Consider the following 23961-nt stretch of genomic DNA (forward strand, 5'->3'; position numbering starts at 1 on the left):
GTAGTTTTACAGTCTGACTGTAATAATTGTGGAGTGATTTTAATCCAGTATGAATCTGCAGTGTGTAGTTTTACAGTCTGACTGTAATAATTGTGGAGTGATTTTAATCCAGTATGAATCTGCAGTGTGTGTAGTTTTACAGTCTGACGGTAATAATTGTGGAGTGATTTTAATCCAGTATGAATCTGCAGTGTGTGTAGTTTTACAGTCTGACTGTAATAATTGTGGAGTGATTTTAATCCAGTATGAATCTGCAGTGTGTGTAGTTTTACAGTCTGACTGTAATAATTGTGGAGTGATTTTAATCCAGTATGAATCTGCAGTGTGTAGTTTTACAGTCTGACTGTAATAATTGTGGAGTGATTTTAATCCAGTATGAATCTGCAGTGTGTAGTTTTACAGTCTGACTGTAATAATTGTGGAGTGATTTTAATCCAGTATGAATCTGCAGTGTGTAGTTTTACAACTGTAGCTACTTTTTCTGAAGCCTACCGTGTGTCTCCAGCTGTAATCCAGCTCCGGGGCCTTTAACCTGTCAGAGAGCGGCGCTGTGGCTGTTGAGATTTGGCTGGTGATGTTTCTGGCATGGAGTGAAAGCGTCTCGGGGAGATTTTATGCGCTCAGGTTGCTCACATTTAAACACTGGAAAAGGAGCTGAATAACGGGCCGTCCTGGCAGGAGCTTCTCGGTTTCACTCGGCAGCCTGTTTTCCTTTCTATTTTTTGTCTGACTTAGGAGTGTGGTGTTTTTTTTATGCTGTCTGTCCTCAGTGCCCTCAAAATTAAAAGAAAAAGTTCCTCAAAGCTCTATAATGTTCATATGATCCACACAGTCGCTCTGACAGACTGTAATACACTACAGGAAGCGTAGGGGGCGATACGGCTTCTACTGTTTCATTTAAAAAGCTCTATAATGTTCATATGATCCACACAGTCGCTCTGACAGACTGTAATACACTACAGGAAGCGTAGGGGGCGATACGGCTTCTACTGTTTCATTTAAAAAGCTCTATAATGTTCATATGATCCACACAGTCGCTCTGACAGACTGTAATACACTACAGGAAGCGTAGGGGGCGATACGGCTTCTACTGTTTCATTTAAAACGCTCTATAATGTTCATATGATCTCACAGCCACTCTGACAGACTGTAATACACTACAGGAAGCGTAGGGGGCGATACGGCTTCTACTGTTTCATTTAAAAAGCTCTATAATGTTCATATGATCCACACAGTCGCTCTGACAGACTGTAATACACTACAGGAAGCGTAGGGGGCGATACGGCTTCTACTGTTTCATTTAAAAAGCTCTATAATGTTCATATGATCCACACAGTCGCTCTGACAGACTGTAATACACTACAGGAAGCGTAGGGGGCGATACGGCTTCTACTGTTTCATTTAAAACGCTCTATAATGTTCATATGATCCACACAGTCGCTCTGACAGACTGTAATACACTACAGGAAGCGTAGGGGGCGATACGGCTTCTACTGTTTCATTTAAAAAGCTCTATAATGTTCATATGATCCACACAGTCGCTCTGACAGACTGTAATACACTACAGGAAGCGTAGGGGGCGACACGGCTTCTACTGTTTCATTTAAAAAGCTCTATAATGTTCATATGATCCACACAGTCGCTCTGACAGACTGTAATACACTACAGGAAGCGTAGGGGGCGATACGGCTTCTACTGTTTCATTTAAAACGCTCTATAATGTTCATATGATCCACACAGTCGCTCTGACAGACTGTAATACACTACAGGAAGCGTAGGGGGGCGATACGGCTTCTACTGTTTCATTTAAAAAGCTCTATAATGTTCATATGATCCACACAGTCGCTCTGACAGACTGTAATACACTACAGGAAGCGTAGGGGGCGATACGGCTTCTACTGTTTCATTTAAAAAGCTCTATAATGTTCATATGATCCACACAGTCGCTCTGACAGACTGTAATACACTACAGGAAGCGTAGGGGGCGACACGGCTTCTACTGTTTCATTTTACAGGGGCTCTGTAGTGTTCATACAGTAGGCTTGTCACTGGTGATTGACGATACTATCATGAGGAGTCAGGAAAATGCTGTAGGTACGGAATGCCGGCTGCTCCCTCTGCTGACAGGACAGGATCCTTTTGATTGGTGGTGGTACGTTTCTCCAGTAATACACTGCCTGCCGTTCCTGCTCAAACTGGAGAAAAGAAACATGTTCCTGGTACAGATCAGTAGTTCTAGCTCTTTTTTGATAGATTTTGCTCTGGTTTGGTAGTTCTAGTTCTGGTTTGGTAGTTCTTGGGTCTGGTTTGGTAGTTTTGGGTCTGGTTTGGTAGTTCTAGCTCTTTTTTGATAGATTTTGCTCTGGTTTGGTAGTTCTAGTTCTGGTTTGGTAGTTCTTGGGTCTGGTTTGGTAGTTCTAGGGTCTGGTTTGGTAGTTCTAGGGTCTGGTTTGGTAGTTCTAGGTCTGGTTTGGTAGTTCTAGGTCTGGTTTGGTAGTTCTGGGTCTGGTATGGTAGTTTTGGGTCTGGTTCGCTAATTCTAGTTCTGGTTTGGTAGTTCTTGGGTCTGGTTTGGTTGTTCTTGGGTCTAGTTTGGTAGTTCTAGGTCTGGTTTGGTAGTTCTAGGTCTGGTTTGGTAGTTTTGGGTCTGGTTTGGTAGTTTTGGGTCTGGTTTGGTAGTTCTAGGTCTGGTTTGGTAGTTTTGGGTCTGGTTTGGTAGTTTTGGGTCTGGTTTGGTAGTTTTGGGTCTGGTTTGGTAGTTCTAGGTCTGGTTTGGTGGTTCTAGGTCTGGTTTGGTAGTTCTAGGTCTGGTTTGGTGGTTCTAGGTCTGGTTTGCTAATTCTGGGTCTGGTTTGGTAGTTTTGGGTCTGGTTTGCTAATTCTAGTTCTGGTTTGGTAGTTTTGGGTCTGGTTTGGTAGTTCTAGGTCTGGTTTGGTAGTTCTAGGTCTGGTTTGGTAGTTCTTGGGTCTGGTTTGGTAGTTCTAGGTCTGGTTTGGTAGTTCTTGGGTCTGGTTTGGTAGTTCTAGGTCTGGTTTGGTAGTTCTAGGTCTGGTTTGGTAGTTCTTGGGTCTGGTTTGGTAGTTCTAGGTCTGGTTTGGTAGTTCTTGGGTCTGGTTTGGTAGTTCTAGGTCTGGTTTGGTAGTTCTAGGTCTGGTTTGGTAGTTCTAGGTCTGGTTTGGTAGTTCTTGGGTCTGGTTTGGTAGTTCTTGGGTCTGGTTTGGTAGTTCTGGGTCTGGTTTGGTAGTTCTAGGTCTGGTTTGGTAGTTCTTGGGTCTGGTTTGGTAGTTCTAGGTCTGGTTTGGTAGTTCTAGGTCTGGTTTGGTAGTTCTTGGGTCTGGTTTGGTAGTTCTTGGGTCTGGTTTGGTAGTTCTAGGTCTGGTTTGGTAGTTCTGGGTCTGGTTTGGTAGTTCTAGGTCTGGTTTGGTAGTTCTAGGTCTGGTTTGGTAGTTCTAGGTCTGGTTTGGTAGTTCTTGGGTCTGGTTTGGTACTTCTAGGTCTGGTTTGGTAGTTCTTGGGTCTGGTTTGGTAGTTCTAGGTCTGGTTTGGTAGTTTTGAACGAGGTTTAATGAATTGTGTTCTTACAGTCTAAATCATTTCTTGTTTAGCTCATGATTATTTAAACCGTGTGACGCAGCCTAAGTTACTTTACCACAGGCCTTTTTTGTGTTTAATATCTGATGTAATATAAGAATAAAAGTCCTAAACCTCCGTTGGTGTTTGGTGAGGGAAGGCGTGCCGTGTGTGGAAGATCTACAGAAGATCTCAATCCCAACGTTACAGAACGTTACAAAGCCAGGCAAACACGTCCGGCTGATTTAGGACGTGGACGAACATCCAAATCGCATGAAAACGAACTCCAACTGTTAGTGAAGCAGACGCAGTCACAGCTGAGAGTTTCCTTCGTTTTCCAAACCAAGAGATCTGGTTTTCGTTTAGAGGTCAGTTAATTGGCCCCTCCCTTACAGGACTGGTGTCGGTGTCTGGACCAGCGCTGCTGCTGCAAACCCAGTGATGGCCTTGCTGCGTTTGGAGATTGTAGGACAGTGACGGACCGGGGGATCTAGACTGCGGTTGACCCCGGTTGACCCCGGGACGTTATCCTGTCTGTGTCTCTGACTGAGGTTATCCCAACAGAAGACTCTTATTCCAGGCGTGGGGAGAAGCGTCCGAGCGTGAGGGTACAGTCTGAGCGCACGCTGCGGTTTTGCTCGTTTGTCATCGCTGTTGTTCGCGCCAACATTCGTCCTTTCATCTGCTTTGTAATCTTAATTGAGGAATCTGCGGTGATTCCCAGCCGCGTCTGAGCAGGAGCACAGACGCCCCAAGGCCCCCCCCCCCCCCCCCCCCCCCCCCCCCCCCCCCAGCAGAGAGGAGTCAGATCCGAGTGCAGCGGCGTGTCGGTTCAAACTGAACTGGGTTTCTTGTGTTTTTACGGTGTTGTTCCGCTGGGGGAGGGGCTGTGGGAGGGGCTGCACATGTTTAGTGTCTAACAGTAAATGTATAGTTTATTGAATTCATTTAAAGATTCGTAATCAGATTTAACTCGTCAGTGTCGGATTTACACGATTTGAAATGAAGCTCTGTCTCTCTCCCTCTCTCTGTCTCTGTGTCTCTCTCTCTCTCTCTCTCTCTCTCTCTGTCTCTCTGTCTCTCTCTCTCTCTCTGTCTCTGTGTCTCTCTCTCTCTCTCTCTCTGTGTCTCTCTCTCTCTCTCTCTCTCTCTCTCTCTCTCTCTCTCTCTCTCTCTCTCTCTCTCTGTCTCTGTGTCTCTCTCTCTCTCTGTCTCTGTGTCTCTCTCTCTCTGTCTCTGTGTCTCTCTCTCTCTGTCTCTGTGTCTCTCTCTCTGTCTCTCTGTCTCTCTCTCTCTCTCTCTCTCTCTCTCTCTCTCTCTCTCTCTCTCTGTCTCTCTCTCTCTCTCTCTCTCTCTCTCTCTCTCTCTCTCTCTCTGTCTCTGTGTCTCTCTCTCTCTCTCTCTCTGTCTCTGTCTCTGTGTCTCTGTCTCTGTGTCTCTCTCTCTCTCTCTCTCTCTCTGTGTCTCTCTCTCTCTGTGTCTCTCTCTCTCTCTCTCTCTCTCTCTCTCTCTCTCTCTCTCTCTCTCTCTCTCTCTGTCTCTGTGTCTCTCTCTCTCTCTCTCTCTCTCTCTCTCTCTGTCTCTGTGTCTCTCTCTCTCTCTCTCTCTCTCTCTCTCTCTCTCTCTCTGTCTCTCTCTCTCTTTCTGTCTCTGTGTCTCTCTCTCTCTCTGTGTCTCTCTCTCTTTCTGTCTCTCTGTCTCTCTCTCTCTCTCTCTCTCTCTCTCTCTCTCTCTCTCTCTCTCTCTCTCTCTCTCTCTCAGGGTCAGTGAGAGGTCAGTGTGTATTTAGATGAGATGGGAATGTTGTAAATGTAAGTTCCAGCTCAGGGGTTGGAGGTCAGAACATCTGGAAAAACGCTCCTGACTAAGAGCCGAGAGAAGAAGCTCCGATGCTCAACTAACGCCAGCCAGGTGTAATGGAAGTCCAAGTCAAGATAATTCAGTTGTTACCTTGAGATCACAGCATATCGTCTGATCTTATATCCGTTATCATGATTGCAGTATTTATCTTGAGAGCACATGATAATTGTCGTAAGATCACGTGATACGCTGCGTATATGTACCGTGCCGTAATTATCTTGTGTAACAAATATTATCTTGAGGTCATGACTTGGTTCTCTTGCAATCTCAAGATAACTACTTTTGTTATCTCAAGATCACATTATTCCTCGCTGTGTCTTGTGATCTAAAGATAAAGTTATCTTGAGATCACGACTTAATTATCATGTGCTCTCGAGATTAATATTGCGATCGCTCCTTGAATATCTTGTGTAACAAACGTTATGTTGAGGTCACGACTTAATTATCGTGTGTGTGTGTTATATATCACACACACACACACAACATACATCTACATACACACACACACACACAAGTATTAAGTCTTAATAGTGGTTTAGTTACAGCTTTATTAGATGAACATTGTCTGTGTACTGCGGTGCTGTGTGTGTGTGTGTGTGTGTGTGTGTGTGTGTGTGTGTGTGTGTGTGTGGACCTGCTCGCTTCATTGATTGCTGCTAAAACAAGTTCACACTTCAGCATTAAGTTATGTAATTGTGCCTGCTTGCAGTCACCATGGCGACGGGCTGTGTTGTTGCTCTTCTCCGAGGCCGGCCAGGCTTTTGTTTTCCTGTTTTTTTCCCCCATTCTCCAGCCTGTGACCGCCTCAGCTGCTGTGAGAATCCCGTGTTTTCTCCGCAGACTCTCGCTTTGGCTTCTTCGCTCGCCGGTTCGATTGCGTTAGTGACATTTCCCCCCCCATCAGCAGCTCAGCGAGCCCTTTACTGTGATCCTCCCTGCTCCCCGAGGTCACGGTCAGGCCGGAGACGGCTTGGACTGGTCAGCTTTCATCACGTTTTCCTCTGTCTGTGTCTGTAGGTCCCGAATCGTACTGGACGGAGGTCTGCCCTGCTGCAGCTGCACCCTGGAAGGTCGTAACCATGGCGCTGTCGTTTAAGAAAGACCTGGAGAAGTACAAAGAGATCGACGAAGATGAAATCCTCAACCAGCTGTCTGAGGAGGAGCTCAAGCAGCTGGAGAGCGCTCTGGAGGACATGGACCCCGAGGTTAGAGGGATGTGTAACCGGGTTTCTGTGACGATGTGTGATCAGTAGTGATCTGGCCTCGAGCAGGTCTCCAGTCCTTGTTAATGGGCCTCAGTTTAGTGGAGTTTGGCGACCCCTCTGGTAGACACTTGTAACTGCAGGCAGCTGAGCCAAGAGCGGCGATTTTAATCATTTTAAACGGTTTAATTCTATAAACTTAACCTTGTGAACGTGTAGTTTGGTGCTCTAGTTCTTCAAGTCTAAAACACAGATGAGCTTGTCTGTGAAAAAGAAAAGCCTCTTCTGAAGAAAGCCAGTTTTGGCCTTACGTTTTCCTTTTTATCTGAAGCATCTTAAGCTGCCTAAAATCTCTACAGCCAGATGTTTCATTGGGAAGTGTAAAAATGCATAGCTGTAATTTGTTGGATGTCTGAGCATTTAAATTTACCCCTTAAGCATTTAACTGAGGGTAAATCCTTTTGTTATTACATGTTGTTTCATGACGAGCAGCATCTGGAGTTAAGTCCATAGAGAACAACGGCATTGGCACCACAATATTGATCGAATTATACATCTTCCCCAGATCATTTAGGCCTATTCCAACTTTTAAATCAACGTTTTATGTTTTATAGAGCAGCTGCTTCAGGATAGACGCCCTGGTTTAGGATATTTTCTATGTAATCATCATTAAGCTGCTACTTCAGAAAAGAATCTGACGTAGTGCAGCTTTAACAGATACTGTGGTCTTCAGAGACCTTCGAGGAGCTCGAATGTCTGGATCAGTGTTTTAGACGAGGATCGATCCTGAAATCGGGCGTTGGCCACGCAGTAAAAGGGTTGGAGACGTCCGGGTTGGAGACGTCCGGGTTGGAGACGTCCGGGTTGGAGACGTCTGGCCTGAACTACATTTGACCTTGTTCTTCTCCACGCGCTGCTTTGCTTCGTATCGATTTTTCAGAGGAGCTTTTAACTGGTGGACAGTTTTGATATGATAACAGGACATCAGAGCCAGAATTACTCTTTTAGTACTTTTACTATATACTTAAGTACATTTGAAGGCAAATACTTTAGTACTTTTACGCAAGTGGAGGTCTAAAGGGAGGAACTTCTACTTTACTGGAGGAATATTTTACCTTGGGGGTCTCGACTTTAACTCCAGTACATGGTTCATGTACTCTGCCCACCGCTGATACGTTGAGTCCAGATTTGTTCTAGGTATTTGGTACTCAGTTCCGTGTTGGCGAGGTTCGTTCATCTTTACATTCACAGCCCAAATTTGAGTTAAAACCAGCACCTCAGGTCTCTAAGTAAAAAAGTGAGTGCATGCCTTATCGATGAATATTATAATCAGCTGTAATCGGAGAAGTTGAGCCTTCTACTCCCTCCTGAATCGGTGTTTCTGCCCGGAAGGGGAGTAAAGGTTTTAATCAAGGCTCCGTCTCCTCCAGTCCCGTAAGAAACAGCGAGACGGGTCAGGAAAAACCTGTAAAGCAGCTCTAAAAGGCGGTTAAACTCGTCTAATTGCGCCATTTCTGACGAGCTGCCCTCGTCCAGACGTCCTGAGCGCAGGACGACTCGTGTTGTGACGTTTCTGTGGTGAGGAGGTTCAATGTAATCGGCCACTTGTGCCGTTATAAATATCCCTTAATGAGAGAGGAGAGGAGGAAAGATCCCATGTTGTGTACATGAGTGTTTATACAAAACAACTGTGTGTTTGTTTGTTTACGAGGGAACGGAGACTCTGAGCTTTCCCAGAGTCGCCGGCACTAACGAGTGTTTGGATGTTGGAATGTGGCGAGGGAGGAAACGCGGAGCGAGTGGTGCTTTAAACCTAGATTTACTGGATGTTGAGGTAACAGGGTTTGTTGTGTTGTAGAGTGAAGCCGGACTCTGTTCTCAGGGCTGGATCTCATGAAGCTCCTTCGCATAAGACCAGATTCCTGACGGGTTTCGGCTTCGCTGAACTCGGCAAATGCGGCTGCAGTTAACTGGGTTAACGGCTTTCTCTGTGGGAAAAGGTGTGCGAACCTGAACGTGTGGCATTTACGATGAACAGCCAGTTGTGGGTGAATTTTTAAAAGAAGGGAAAGAAATTATTCTATATTCTATATAAACATAACATAAAACATAACATGTAAATCAGTAAAACGTATAAAGCACAAAAAATCAGCCCTGTCTCTGTGGTAGAGCTGGTTGTGTTAAACAAAAATGACTAGTTTTTGTAGTATGTGTGTGTCTGATCCACTCAGACCAGCACAACACACACTAACGCACCACCACCACCACGTCAGTGTTACTGCAGTGCTGAGAATGATCCACCACCCAAATACTACCTTCTCTGTGAGGGTCCATGGGGGTCCTGACCGCTGAAGAACAGGGTAACAGAGTATCAGAGAAACAGATGGACTACAGTCTGTAACTGTAGAGCTACAGAGTGCAGCTATACGGTCAGTGGAGCTGATAAAGTGGACAATGAATGCAGAAACAAGGAGGTGGTCATGATATTACGCCTGACCGGTGTGTGTGTGCGCATTTACACGATATTTCCAAAAGTTTTCACTCACCCATCCAGATCATTGAATTCAGGTGTTCGTCATTTCCATGGCCACAGGTGTATAAAGCCGAGCCCCTCGGCCTGCAGACTGCTTCTACAGACATTAGTGAAAGAATGGGTCGCTCTCAGGAGCTCAGTGAATTCCAGCGACCCTAGAGCAGTGGAGACGTGTTCTCTGGAGTGACCAATCACGCTTCTCCATCTGGAAATCCGATGGACGAGTCTGGGTTTGGGGGTTGCCAGGAGACGGTACTTGTCTGACTGCATTGTGCTGAGTGTAAAGTTTGGTGGAGGGGGGATCATGGTGTGGGGTTGTTTTTCAGGAGTTGGGCTCGGCCCCTTAGTTCCAGTGAAAGGAACTCTTAAAGCTTCAGCACCAAGAGATTTTGGACAATTTCACGCTCCCAACTTTGTGGGAACAGTTTGGGGACGGCCCCTTCCTGTTCCAACATGACTGCACACCAGTGCACAAAGCAGGTCCATAAAGACGTGGATGAGCCAGTTTGGAGTGGAAGAACTTGACTGGCCTGCACAGAGTCCTGACCTCAACCCCATAGAACCCCTTTGGGATGAATTAGAGTGGAGACTGTGAGCCAGACCTTCTCGTCCAACATCAGTGTCTGACCTCACAAATGTGCTTCTGGAAGAACGGTCAGAAATTCCCATAAACACTCCTAACCCTTGTGGAAAGCCGTCCCAGAAGAGCTGAAGCTGTTATAGCTGCAAAGGGCGAGCCGACATCATATTAAACCCTATGGATTAAGAACGGGACGTCACTCAAGTTCATATGCGAGTGAAGCCAGACGAGTGAATACTTTTGGAAATGTAGTGAATGTTTACATGTATATAAATATACACCCAGAACTGTCCCCTCAGTGTGAGGTGGGTGGGGAATATGGAGACGTCACGTTTAGCTTCACTGAGTTTCTCAAGTCCTCTATCTCGTTCATTAAACGGAGCTGTGCTTAAAGTTAGCCTGTTAAGCATGAAGGGATAGTTGGCTACTGATTCATACTGTCGTAAAAGTGCTTTTGTTGATGATGAAGTTTCAAACTTTGCTTAATTCGGTGCTCAGACAGTCTCTCAGAAATGTGAAATGGTGAAAATAGTGAAAAACCTGAAATAATACATTTCAGCCCTTTAGCCCTGCAGGTATCCTTCCACTCTGAATGGATGGACAAAGAGTCTGTTTTAGGGCCAAAGTCTTCTCAGAATGATCCTAAAACAACAGTGAATTCATTTCATGTAGGAACTTTCTGTGAGGAGCTTTTAGAGGGGGACGTCTGGTTCCCATCACCACCACTGTGAGCAGCTCTGACTCTGTAATAACGGAGCGTTTCACTCTAATCCACTCTGAGCGAGTCTGTTTACGACCATGTAGCTTGACCATTTAATGCCGTAATTTTGTGAACTCACCTTCTTCCCTCTGCCTTTTTTTTTTTTTGTACCCAGAATGCCCTGCTCCCTGCAGGCCTGAGGCAGAAGGACCAGACGTCGAAGACACCGACAGGGCCGTTTAACCGAGACGGCCTGCTGCAGTACTTGGAGAAGGAGGCGATGGAGTACAAGGACAGAGAAGACTTCGTTCCCTTCACCGGAGAGAAGAAAGGTTGGATATTACTGCGTTTGTCTGTCCGTGCATTGCCAACCTGGCCGACGGCGTCTGGGTATTACAGCGTCTGTCGTCTCGGCGGTTCCGTTCGCTGTTCGCAGGCATCGGCGAGATAAAGGCCCGGTCCCATTTCTCATTTTTACCCCTGCCCCTTGTTTTCGAGGGTCACCTTGACTCGCTGCTCTCCAGGGAATCGAACGCCTTCGAAGCGGGGCCAGTTGTTAGTGACATGAGGCTGAAGTCAGCTATTCACCAGATTCTTGTTCAGATTTTCCCATTCCACCTTAAGTGGAGCGGCAGTTGTGACGCCTGATTAAGATTAAGGGACTTAATTAAGATTAAGTGACCCTTATTAGTCCCGCAACGGGGAAATTCCACCTCTGCATTTGACCCGTCCGTGAAGTGAACCACCACATACACACTAGTGAGCACTCACACACTAGGGGGCAGTGCGCACACTTGCCCGGAGCGGTGGGCAGCCCAATCCACAGCACCCGGGGAGCAGTTGGGGGTTAGGTGTCTTGCTCAAGGACACCTCAGTCATTTGCTGTCGGCTCTGGGGATCGAACCGGCGACCTTCCGGTCACGAGGCTGGATCCCTAACCTCCAGCCCATGACTGGTCCATGAGGCACCCTAAATGAAACTGCTGCGTCGTTTAAGGTGGAACGGGAGTTTTATCTAGGTAGCTACCACGACATCAGTGTAGTATTGGTGATTTTTAATGCGTATAAATGAAGAAAAGGACCGTAATGAGTTGAAACAGCAGTACTACAGATTCGTTTGTAGGTTTCTTCGGTCGCTCGCGCAGCCGTCTCACCGGTTTCTCTTAACGCTTGGTTTAGAGGGTCATGTAACCACTTCGCCCTCCCTCTGTATCTCGGCAAAGATCAGGACACCCTACCCCTAGACATGAATACACAACGAGGGGGATAAGGGCCTCGGGTTAGTCAGTGTCTGCAAGTATTGTTAATATCGACTGTACTTGTCTGGGTTGATACCTCTTAACAATAGGTGCTGTGTGGGCGAGTGGCCTCCACCTACATGTGCTCAGTATCGAGGTGTGTGTGTGTGTGTGTGTGTGTGTGTGTGTGTTTAGTCATGTTTCATGAATACGGTGAGTTCAGTGTTGTGTCTGCATTGCCTTCCGTGTGGAACCAGCTTTTGTGTTGAAGTGAACAGCAGGTATGTTTGCGTGTGAAGCTGTTTTTATTCCAGCTGTGGGATCAGAGAGAGTGTGAGTGTGTAGGACTACTATAATGCAAGGTGTGTGTGTGTGTGTGTGTGTGTGTGTGTGTGTGTGTGTGTGTGTTATCTGAGCTGTGGTGATTAAGGTCCTGCTGGCTCTGCAGGTATTACTAATGCAGTCTGCTGTTATGTAACCACAGAGAGACTGCAGAGCCGGAGTGAGGAGGTCCGTGTGGGCGTGACGTCCTCCTGCTGCAGTAAAACCCGGTGTCCGTGCGTCTCTTTAGCTGTTGCCGAAACACTCTGGTTCCAGTCAAAACGGCCATTAAGGACAAGCTGTTCATTTTGCTGGAGATGTTTCTGAGAAGATGGATTACTGGGGCTGAAACAAGATGATTAAGCCCTACAGAGAGAAATGGGATGCATAGCAACCACCTGGAAGACCTAGCAGACCACCAAAACAGCCCCCGCCCCCCTAAAACAGCACTTAAAGCTTTCGTCTTTGAGAGAGAGGAGAACATCAGGTTGCTTCAGATCTGAAGGAGTTGCTAGGGGTCGGAAAGGATGTGTAGCTGGAGAGAGTCTGGGCAGTCCGTGTGTGAGGAAAGCAGTATTCCGGCTCTAGTAGGAAGCAAAAAGAAGGATAAAGGGGGGATAAAGCGTGCTATGTACTCAATTCCTGAAGGCCCTTTCCCATTTCCGCAGGAATTAGTGATTGTAGTCCAAAACTGCTTCTGCTAAAGCGGATGACGAGTAGAGCGAGTACAGCTCGCTCAGGGGCAGTCGTGGGCAGGTCAGGGAATCGGCTCTGTGACCGGAAGGTCGCCAGTTCAATCCCCTCGGCTGAGAGATCCCCATGACTGAAGGGCCCTTGAGCAAGGCACCTAACCCCCAGCTGCTCCCCGGGCGCCGTGGATAGGGCTGCCCACCGCTCCGGGCAAGTGTGCTCACTGCCCCCTAGTGTGTGTGTGTGTGTGTGTGTTCACTAGTGTGTATGTGGTGTTTCACTGCACTGATGGGTTCAATGCGGAGGTGAAATTTCCCGGTTGTGGGACTAAAAATGGTCACTTAACTTAAGTGGCGCCTGAACCACTAGAGTATAACTGTTGCACCATTTAAGGTGGAACGGGAGAATTCAAACAAGAAGCTGACTTTAGCCTCGTAGCAGATAAGAAAACCGACGCTGATGACCCGGCGCGCCCCCTGCTGGTGTGGGTGTGTGTTCAGCTTTTTCACCAACCAACGTTCGCTGACCTTGCGGTAATCTGACAGCTGTGAAGGAATAATGTCCTTTATTTGGTCTGGACTCCCGCGTTATTGTGTGTTTGGTTCTCCAGCAGTTCTGGACACGTCCTTCAATTCCAGTCTTGGCAGCTATGGCACTATAAAGTGCGACGCCTCTCTGTGGTGAGCCGAAGTGATGCCAGGCCTGTGTTTCTGAGGTTGTAAGGCAGTAGTGGAATTGTTTCACCCAGCATTTACTCGGTCCCGCCGCATCACTTCACTCCTTACTTGCATGAAGTTAAACTTGGCTCAGCTTGTGACGGCTTCCTATGCGGAAATTCACGTCCTGCCCTCCATCTGGTGCTGTTCGCACCACGGCAGCACGGTGACATGGGGTCATATGTGAAGAAGGTGGTCTCTGACCGTAGTTTTTGGACGTTAATAGGTTAAATATGACCCAGTATCAACCGCGGAGCTCAGTGGGCGCCCCTCCTTTCTCAGGTACATCTGTAAACACCACACTGTACTTGTTCTTTGTGAGAGTGAAGAGTCGTCCTCACGCGTCTGAAACGGGAGAAGAGCTTCAATAATGGATGAGACCATCAAACGTTCAGGGAGAAAGCTTCCATCTGAGAGCGACAGACAGAGAGAGCGCGCGACAGAGAGAGAGCGACAGAGACAGACAGAGAGAGAGAGCGACAGACAGACAGAGAGAGAGAGCGACAGAGACAGACAGACAGAGAGAGAGAGCGACAGAGACAGACAGACAGACAGAGAGAGAGAGCGACAGAGACAGACAGACAGAGAGAGAGAGAGAGCGACAGAGACAGACAGACAGAGAGAGAGAGCGACAGAGACAGACAGACAGAGAGAGAGCTACAGAGCGACTGAGAGAGCGTTTAGTTTGAAGTGGGCTGTGATTGGCTGGATTTGCTTTAAGGTGGGCTGTGATTGGCTGGATTTGCTTTAAGGTGGGCTGTGATTGGCTGGATTTGCTTTAAGGTGGGCTGTGATTGGCTGGATTTGCTTTAAGGTGGGCTGTGACTGGCAGGGTTTAGTTTAGTTTGAAGTGGGCTGTGATTGGTCTGACTTTTTTTTTTTGTGTATAAATTGGGGACAACGCCATGCACAGTTGTAGAGAGAGAGGGAGAGTGAGTGTTGGGATGTGTGTGTGTGTGTGTGTGTGTGTGAGTGTGTCAGTCAGGGTCATTGTGATCATCCAGCCTCATTTGTCACTCTGTCACTGAGACCTTGAGCTTTGAGGCCAGAGGGAATTCAGTGCGCACACAAACACGCTCCCACTCTTTCTTCCACTTGCCCTTTTTCCCTCTATATTTATATCACTGTGCCTGTTAACCTCAGCCTGTCCTTAAGCCCTCAGCCCTCATTCATGTGCTCCGCCCACTTCAGCAGCAGCCCTACTGCGCTGAAACTGAGACCTGTCTGCGTCGACCGTAGTGCGTCACGTCAGTGTCCCACCTTTTGATAACGCTGCTTTTACACACCTTACACAGGAACTGCCTTCCTGGCCTTGCTGGCGTTTTCCACAGATGACTGAAGTAAGCAGTTGGACAGAGATGCTCTGAGGTTAAGGAGCAATGCTAATGACACGCCTTCATTCTTCTCATGGTGTCACATCTCAATACCTTCAATTTAGATATAAACCGAGTCTGTTCTACAGTTTCTCATTAGGCTGAATGAATAACCGACTCTAAATGTAGGTATTGTGATATAAACCGAGTCCGTTCTACAGTTTCTCATTAGGCTGAATGAATAACCGACTCTAAATGTAGGTATTGTGATATAAACTGAGTCCGTTCTACAGTTTCTCATTAGACTGAATGAATAACCGGCTCTAAATGTAGGTATTGTGATATAAACCGAGTCCGTTCTACAGTTTCTCATTAGACTGAATGAATAACCGGCTCTAAATGTAGGTGTTGTGATATAAACCGAGTCTGTTCTACAGTTTCTCATTAGACTGAATGAATAACCGACTCTAAATGTAGGTATTGTGATATAAACCGAGTCCGTTCTACAGTTTCTCATTAGACTGAATGAATAACCGACTCTAAATGTAGGTATTGTGATATAAACCGAGTCCGTTCTACAGTTTCTCATTAGGCTGAATGAATAACCGACTCTAAATGTAGGTATTGTGATATAAACCGAGTCCGTTCTACAGTTTCTCATTAGGCTGAATGAATAACCGACTCTAAATGTAGGTATTGTGATATAAACCGAGTCCGTTCTACAGTTTCTCATTAGACTGAATGAATAACCGACTCTAAATGTAGGTATTGTGATATAAACCGAGTCTATTCTACAGTTTCTCATTGGGCTGAATGAATAACCGGCTCTAAATGTAGGTATTGTGATATAAACCGAGTCCGTTCTACAGTTTCTCTTTAGACTGAATGAATAACCGACTCTAAATGTAGGTATTGTGATATAAACCGAGTCCGTTCTACAGTTTCTCATTAGGCTGAATGAATAACCGACTCTAAATGTAGGTATTGTGATATAAACCGAGTCTGTTCTACAGTTTCTCATTAGGCTGAATGAATAACCGGCTCTAAATGTAGGTATTGTGATATAAACCGAGTCGTTGTTCTGTAAAGCTCATCCACCCTCACAGAAGTAGCTATGGCAGAAGATGTTGGGTGGAGGAATTATTAATAGGTCCGTATTATTGATGCTGCTCAGGTTGTGGAACTCCTGAGTGGTTCTTGAATTGGGTCGCCGTTATTAAAGTTCCTCAGTGTTTCAGTCACAATGAGTGCGTGAGAGACAGGAAGTGTGGGAATTCTTCTGGGATCGAGCCACCAGAGCGGCCGGGGGGGGACAAAGGAAGAGATTTTTATCTGTGCCAAGTCTTTCTGTTCCCCAGCACACAATGCCAGCTGCATATCTCACTCTCCTCTTACTGTAGGGCCGCCGACCGTTTCCATAGCGATGCCACCGGGCATGGTCAGCAGGGGGCGTTACCGCTGCCAGCTGTTCTTATTGATGGTGCTGATGAGTTGGGGGGACGAAACTCTGGCCAAGTTTGTTGTTGTAATATTTATAGCCAGCGCAGTGCAGGGAGCAGATTATTGGGACTTCTGAAAGAGTTGTGCTGAAACGAGAAACAGTTTCCCACACTCGGACCGCTGCGATGCTGGGAGGGAATCTGTTAAAGGGCCAGTGGCATAGAAAACTGAGTTTTCTTCACCATTGTAAAATTGAGTCATTGGTTCTTGCCCTTAACACTGTAAACGCTTCATAACATTCACTCCCCAGAGAATACACTCCATATTTGCAACTAAGGTACACAAACAGCCCCTTTTGTATTCATTGTTTTTGTGATGTCACAAAAGCCAGCACGTTTCCATCTGTTTATCTGTCCAGCCTTCAGCAATTTAGCCCGCCCTTGATATTATAAGGAGCGTTTCAGGATGGACTGCCTTTTGAATGAAGTGATAAAAACAGGGAAGCCAATCAGAACACAGCTCATTTACATATGTTCATCTTAAAGGCACAGTGACTAAAACAAGCTATTCAATTGTGAGGGATAAGAAAAAGGTTGGAAAATGTAGGATATGGGCCCTTTAATATTTGCTATGCAGTTTGTTGCTAAATCTCTCTGTGCTCCTTTAATGCTCTCCGGAGCGCTGCAGCGTTCCCTGAAGGCTGTTCCTCTGATCCTCTGCTGTCGCTCTCGGTTCCTCGCTGCGGCCCTGCTGGAGTGTGTGGCCGGTTCTCTGAGAGCCGGAGCAGAAAGGCCCGGGGTCAGAACAGGAAGTGCGGGGGCGATGGGGGTAGGGTCAGCCAAGGTCAACCCCGGGGGAGAGTCGAGCCCAAGAAACGCCCACTGGGGGTCACCGTGGCAACACGCCAAGCTCCGCTCCCTGCAGATACAGGAACCAGATTGTCCAGGGCCCGCTTTGTGCAGCAGCGCTGGACGTGCAGCGGAGCCAAAAGAGCAGAGCGCTCACGGCCGGCCGCTCCGGGGTTAACCAGCGGAACGCCGCGGTTAAAAAGCCGCTTGGTTTTAGTGGAAGTTTTTCGTTGAGAGGTTTTCCTCCCTGTTTCCTCCAGCAGTGAAGCCTCAAGCCGTGTTTGGCCTCAGAAGGTCCCGCAGTGACGTTTCACTGCAGCAGCTGACGGTCAGAAGCGTTCAGGGTGTAAACTCTGGTCATTCCACCAGCCTGTCCACTGTCTGAGACCACGGCGACATCGTAGGTGAAAGAAAGCCATCGTTCAGTTTTTATAGATGAGGATCGAATCGATTCCTGAGAGGTGCTTTTTATTTTTGATGCCTTGTTTTTACGTCGTTTTTGTACGATAAGAAAATCGTCCACGCGTTCAGTTTGACAGAAGTAGCCCAAGCTTGGCTTTAAGGCCAAAATCTCAGAATTTTAACAACCCTTTTTTATGTGTCTATCAATTTTTGACATCTTACTCAAATATTATTGCTCTTTTTCATTTTTTCATTTTTTTTTTAGTGCCAGCTGTGGTTTTACATGAGAGCTGCATTTTCATATTGCACTTTATTTAGTCTTTTATCCTAAAAGGTTTTTTTTATAACATGTTTTCATGAAAAAAAATGTTCTGTTCATCTCCATTTGATCATTTCTCATGCAGTGATAGCAAATTTAATTACCACCTTACACACAATACACACACAGTGTGTGATGTCGAACAGAATCCAGTACATTGCAGTGGAGAGACCGGGCAGGTATACCAGTTTTCAGTGACCGACAGGTTTTGTGTGTAGTTGTACAAAACAGTGTGTCAGGAACCACATCGTCGAGAGGTTTGAGTGAAGAGTGTGACGGTGTAGGCAGGCAGTGCTCTGTTTATTTGGTGTGAGGGAGCCAAACTACCTCCTTTATCCTGTGCCTTTTAATATAATAATATAATAATAATAATAATCTTTATTTGTATAGCACCTTTCATACATACATGCAACTCAAAGTGCTTTACATAATAAATAAAAAGAAAACAAAGATGAGCAAAACACATTAAAAGAAATAAAGATAGAAGGAAACAAAATAAAATAATGAAATAAACTGAAAAAGATAAAATGAAAGAGATAGAACAGACAAATGTTTCTTAACTAAAAGCAGATCTAAACAGGAAGGTTTTAAGATTACTCTTGAAGCTGTACAGGGATGTAATGCCTCTTAGCTCCTCAGGAAGAGAGTTCCAAAGCTTTGGGCCGTAGTGGCTAAAAGCACCCTCGCCAATCTTTAACCGGGTTTTAGGAATCACCAGTAGATTACTGTTTGAAGACCTGAGAGACCTGACAGGAACATATCTCACCATCATTTCACTGAGGTAAAGAGGAGCAAGACCATGAAGACATTTAAAAACCATCACCAGAACCTTAAAATCTATTCTAAAACTGACAGGTAACCAGTGCAGTGAGTGGAGTGCAGGTGTAATATGATCTCTCTTTCTTCTGCGGGTCAAGACCCTTGCAGCAGCATTCTGAACTCGCTGTAGGTGAGAGATAGAGCTCTTTGGGAGAGCAGATAAAACAGCGTTGCAATAATCTATCCTTGATGTGATGAATGCATGGACAAGTTTTCCACTATCAGCAGGAGAGAGCATATCTCGGACCTTAGCGATGTTTCTAAGGTGAAAATAAGCTGTCTTGCATGTAGTCATGATGTGTGATTTAAAGCTGAGCTCATTATCAAAAGTGACGCCCAAGTTCTTAACACATTGTTTGGCCTTCAGATTCATTTGATTTAAATAAGTCTGAACATCATTCTTTTGTGAATCACTGCCAATAACAAGAACCTCTGTCTTCTCTTTATTTAATTGCAGAAAATTGTCTGACATCCATGTCTGTATATCACCTATGCACTCAAACAGTGAGCTAATTGATTTTAGGGCTTTAGGTTCTAAAGAAATGTAAAGTTGAGTGTCATCTGCATATTGATGATAACTAATACCATGTTTGTTAATGATATGCGGTAATGGAAGCATATATAGGTTGAACAGTAAAGGCCCAAGAATTGATCCTTGGGGGACGCCACAAGTTATTTTTTGACGTGTGGAGGAAGAGGTACCTAATGCAACATAGTAATCGCGCCCAGTTAGATACGATCTAAACCAGTCTAAGACTAAGCCACTAAGGCCTACCCAGCTCTGTAGTCGATCAATAAGTATTTCATGATCAACAGTGTCAAAAGCAGCGCTTAAATCTAGGAGAAAAAGGACTGAGAGTTTGCCTGCATCTTTATTCAATCTCAGGTCATTTACTACCCTAACTAGTGCTGTTTCAGTGCTGTGGAGAGCTCTGAAACCGGACTGAAAAGTGTCATTTATTTGGTTTACTTTAACATAATCATTCAACTGGGTTGACACAACTTTTTCAATGATTTTGCTAAGAAAAGGAAGGTTAGATATAGGTCGATTTTGTTGAATATATGTAAATGAGTGCTGTTCTGATTGGCTGCCCTATTTAGCAGCCAACTTTGAGGGGGCCAAACTATCGCTTTAATGCAGATTCCTCTTTCAGCCTCACTTTCACTCCATAAACATGAAGTCATACGAGCAGCTTCCCAGTGAGGGCCCAGCTCCGTAATTGAAAACACAAGTCCTTCTGTTATGATCACTCAGCTGAAATAACTCAGCAGTGAAGTCACTCCGCTCCAGTCCACTCCGCTCCAGTCCACTCCGCTCCAGTCCACTCCGCTCCACTCCGCTCCAGTCCACTCCGGTCCACTCCGCTGCAGTCCACTCCGCTGCAGTCCACTCCGCTCCAGTCCACTCCGCTCCACTCCGCTCCAGTCCACTCCGCTCCAGTCCACTCCAGTCCACTCCACTCCGCTGCAGTCCACTCCGCTGCAGTCCACTCCGCTGCAGTCCACTCCGCTCAACTCAACTTCGCTCCAGTCCGCTCCAGTCCACTCCGCTCAACTCCGCTCCAGTCCACTCCGCTCAACTCCACTCCAGTCCACTCCGCTCAACTCCGCTCCAGTCCACTCCGCTCAACTCCGCTCCAGTCCACTCCGCTCAACTCCGCTCCACTCCGCTCCAGTCCACTCCGCTCAACTGAACTCCGCTCAACTCAACTTCGCTCCAGTCCACTCTGCTCAACTCAACTCCGCTCCAGTCCACTCCGCTCAACTCAACTTCGCTCCAGTCCACTCCGCTCAACTCAACTTCGCTCCAGTCCACTCCGCTCAACTCAACTTCGCTCAACTCCACTCCGCTCAACTCCACTCCGTTCCAGTCCACTCCGTTCCAGTCCACTCCGTTCCAGTCCACTCCAGTTCGCTCCTGCACACTCCGCTTCGCTCCAGGCCGCTCCACTCCAGCCCACTGTGCTCCAGCCCACTGCGCTCCAGTCTGCTCCGCTCAACTCCACTCCGTTCCAGTCCACTCCGCTTCTACGTTCCACTCCAGTCCGCTCTGCTCTGCTCTGGTCCGCTCCAGCCCACTCCACTCCAGACCACTGCGCTCCAGTCTGCTCCGCTCCAGTCTGCTCCGCTCCAGTCCGGGTTCTTCAAGGGTTCTTTTGTAAAGAAAGTGGTTCGATATAGACCCATGAACATTCAGAGAATACATTACATAATTATAGGGTTCTTTGTATCGTGAAATAGTTCTTCAGACTGATGGGAAAAGTGCTGTAGATTTTTGAATAGGTTCTATGTGGCAACCAAAAAGAGTTCTTCTGTTGTTACGACGTCAGTCTCGTTACAACAGAAGATATTTACATAGATCAGGCGTAACATTCTGACCACCTCCTTGTTTCTACGCTCACTGTCCATCTAATCAGCTCCACTTACTGTATAGCTGCTCTCTGTAGTTCTACAGTTTCAGACTGTAGTCCATCTGTTTCTCTGATACTTCGCACTGAACATCAGATCAAATAAAGTCCAGTTCAGTCAGATTTCAACAACGTTTACTGCCAGTTTTCTCTTTTCAGAGACTCACTTTCTTCTCTGACTGCTGTTTCATGCCTCGTCCCTCCCCTGTGAAGCATCACCCACTCAAGTCTCGGTGCTCATCGTAATGCACAGATCTGATTGGCTGAGCAGCGTCACGTGAGATATTTACAGCGCATGCGATTGGTCTGCGAGTCTCTGGCCACTAAAGCGGCACCATAAAGGATGGAAAAGCTTCGGTGATTAAAACAGTAAAACCCCATCAACATTAAATAATCTCTACAGTTTATCGGTTGTAGGTCCAGGTCCACATAGGACAGCGACTGGGTCTGGAATCAGTCGGCAAGTCTTGTTATAAAAATGAGAGCTGTAATTACTCTTTTAGTACTTTTACTTTATACTTAAGTACATTTGAAGGTAAATACTTTAGTACTTTTACTCAAGTGGAGGTCTAAAGGGAGGAACTTCTACTTTTACTGGAGTGATATTTTACCTTGGGGGTCTCGACTTTAACTCCAGTACATGATTTGAGTACTTCGTCCACCGCTGTACAGATATAAGAAAAAATTAATATTTCATGTGTCGTAAAAATGCATCAATCATCGTGATTCTACGTTTTTGCCGTATCGTCCAGCTCTATCACATGTTCATATTAGCCGTGTGGGTCAGTCTACATCGTGATGCTCTGTGGAAACAAACGAGCCTTGTAGTGTTTTTCAGCCGTCTGCATGTGACCTTTAGTGCTTCTGCCTTAACCCTGACTCGCCTCCCTCGCCTCGACGATCCGCTGCTGTTTCATTGAGTCGTGTGGCCGAGTGCCGTGATGTTCCCCGCTCTGGCTGAGCGAGTGGAGAACTGAGCTGCACTTTGAGCAGACAGGGTTCTAGAAGATAAGAGAAGATAAGCTCTTTACGGCAGCGGGACAGCCGGACCGCCGAGAGCTAATACACACTAATCACTTTCACACAGACCCTCACAAACTGCAGTACACAATCTCGCGCGCGCGCGCGCACACACACACACACACACACACACACACACACACACACACACACACACACACACAAATATATATATAAATACACACACGCGCACACACACTCGCTCTCTCGCACGCACACACTCATTCACACACTCACTCTCTCACACACTCACTCACACTCTCTCTCACCTTTTTGCACACCTCTCACGCACTCGCTCTCATGCTCGCTCGTTCACGCCCGCTCTCAAAGAAAGAAAGTGAGAAGAAAGAAAGAACTAATGAAAGAGAAACCAAAGGGATAAAAGAGAGGAAGAAAATGAAACGAACAAAATAAAGGAGAGAAAGAGAAAAAAAAAGGAAAGGGGTGTGAATAAAAGAGAGAAGTGAAAGCAGTAAAGAGAGGGGGAGGGGGAAAGAAAAATGAAAAAGAAAGGAGGGAGGGGCATAAAGAACAGAAGGAGAGAGAGCCGGAAAGAAGGTGAGCTGTGGAGTTTCCTGGTAAACACTGGAACAGAGCTGCTCTGGAGGACCTTTGATTCGCCTGATTTCAGAGATCAAACATATCAGTTTATGAACGTTTTACAGCCTAATTTTCTGTCTAAAATAGCCGTTTTAAACCGTTTAGTACCAAAATCACAGAGTAGCGTTAATGCGCCTTTTTATTCGTATCATGTTTAATCTTTTTGGTCACTGCACTTTAGCCCCCAAGACCACTAGGGCCCCCATTCTAGATACGTCAGTGCTTGTTTTACAAGCCTGCAAATACTGGGTGTGTGTGTGTGTGTGTGTGTGTGTGTGTGTGTGTGTAATAGGATCCAGCAGTGTTGGCTCAGTCGTTTTTTTCAGAATGGAAACATTATGTCAGAGGAAATCATATACAGCACATTCAGCACTGCTGTAATGGAACAGCCTGGGATGATAGAACAACCCATAATGCACTGCTTCTCTGCACTTTCTAGGAAAACTCATAACGTTTAATTAAAGTTACGCCTTCATATTATAACATCAGTATTGGAAGATATTGATTATAGAAGATACCGACACTGTCAATTATAGAGAATGAAAACAGCTGGGCTCTATAACGTTCATATGATCCACACAGTCGCTCTGACAGACTGTAATACACTACAGGAAGCGTAGGGGGCGATACGGCTTCTACTGCTTCATTTAAAAAGCTCTATAATGTTCATATGATCCACACAGTCGCTCTGACAGACTGTAATACACTACAGGAAGCGTAGGGGGCGATACGGCTTCTACTGTTTCATTTAAAAAGCTCTATAATGTTCATATGATCCACACAGTCGCTCTGACAGACTGTAATACACTACAGGAAGCGTAGGGGGCGATACGGCTTCTACTGCTTCATTTAAAACGCTCTATAATGTTCATATGATCCACACAGTCGCTCTGACAGACTGTAATACACTACAGGAAGCGTAGGGGGCGATACGGCTTCTACTGCTTCATTTAAAAAGCTCTATAATGTTCATATGATCCACACAGTCGCTCTGACAGACTGTAATACACTACAGGAAGCGTAGGGGGCGATACGGCTTCTACTGTTTCATTTAAAATGCTCTATAATGTTCATATGATCCACACAGTCGCTCTGACAGACTGTAATACACTACAGGAAGCGTAGGGGGCGATACGGCTTCTACTGCTTCATTTAAAAAGCTCTATAATGTTCATATGATCCACACAGTCGCTCTGACAGACTGTAATACACTACAGGAAGCGTAGGGGGCGATACGGCTTCTACTGCTTCATTTAAAACGCTCTATAATGTTCATATGATCCACACAGTCGCTCTGACAGACTGTAATACACTACAGGAAGCGTAGGGGGCGATACGGCTTCTACTGCTTCATTTAAAAAGCTCTATAATGTTCATATGAT

The 23961-nt window shown here is 46.1% G+C and overlaps 1 protein-coding gene across 1 annotated transcript in view; it reads left to right on the top strand.

Annotated features, from left to right (window-relative positions):
• Nucleotides 1–23961, top strand: part of tmod2 (tropomodulin 2) — a 58623-nt gene that overhangs the window by 5095 nt on the left and 29567 nt on the right. Inside the window, exons 2-3 of the mRNA XM_017719503.2 lie at nt 6449–6636; nt 10622–10778. Coding sequence (XP_017574992.1) covers nt 6511–6636; nt 10622–10778 — 283 coding nt within the window. The 5' untranslated portion in view covers nt 6449–6510. The remainder of the gene's footprint in view (nt 1–6448; nt 6637–10621; nt 10779–23961) is intronic.

This window comes from Pygocentrus nattereri, chromosome 7 (assembly GCF_015220715.1).
Source record: "Pygocentrus nattereri isolate fPygNat1 chromosome 7, fPygNat1.pri, whole genome shotgun sequence".
NCBI classification, from domain to species: domain Eukaryota; kingdom Metazoa; phylum Chordata; class Actinopteri; order Characiformes; family Serrasalmidae; genus Pygocentrus; species Pygocentrus nattereri.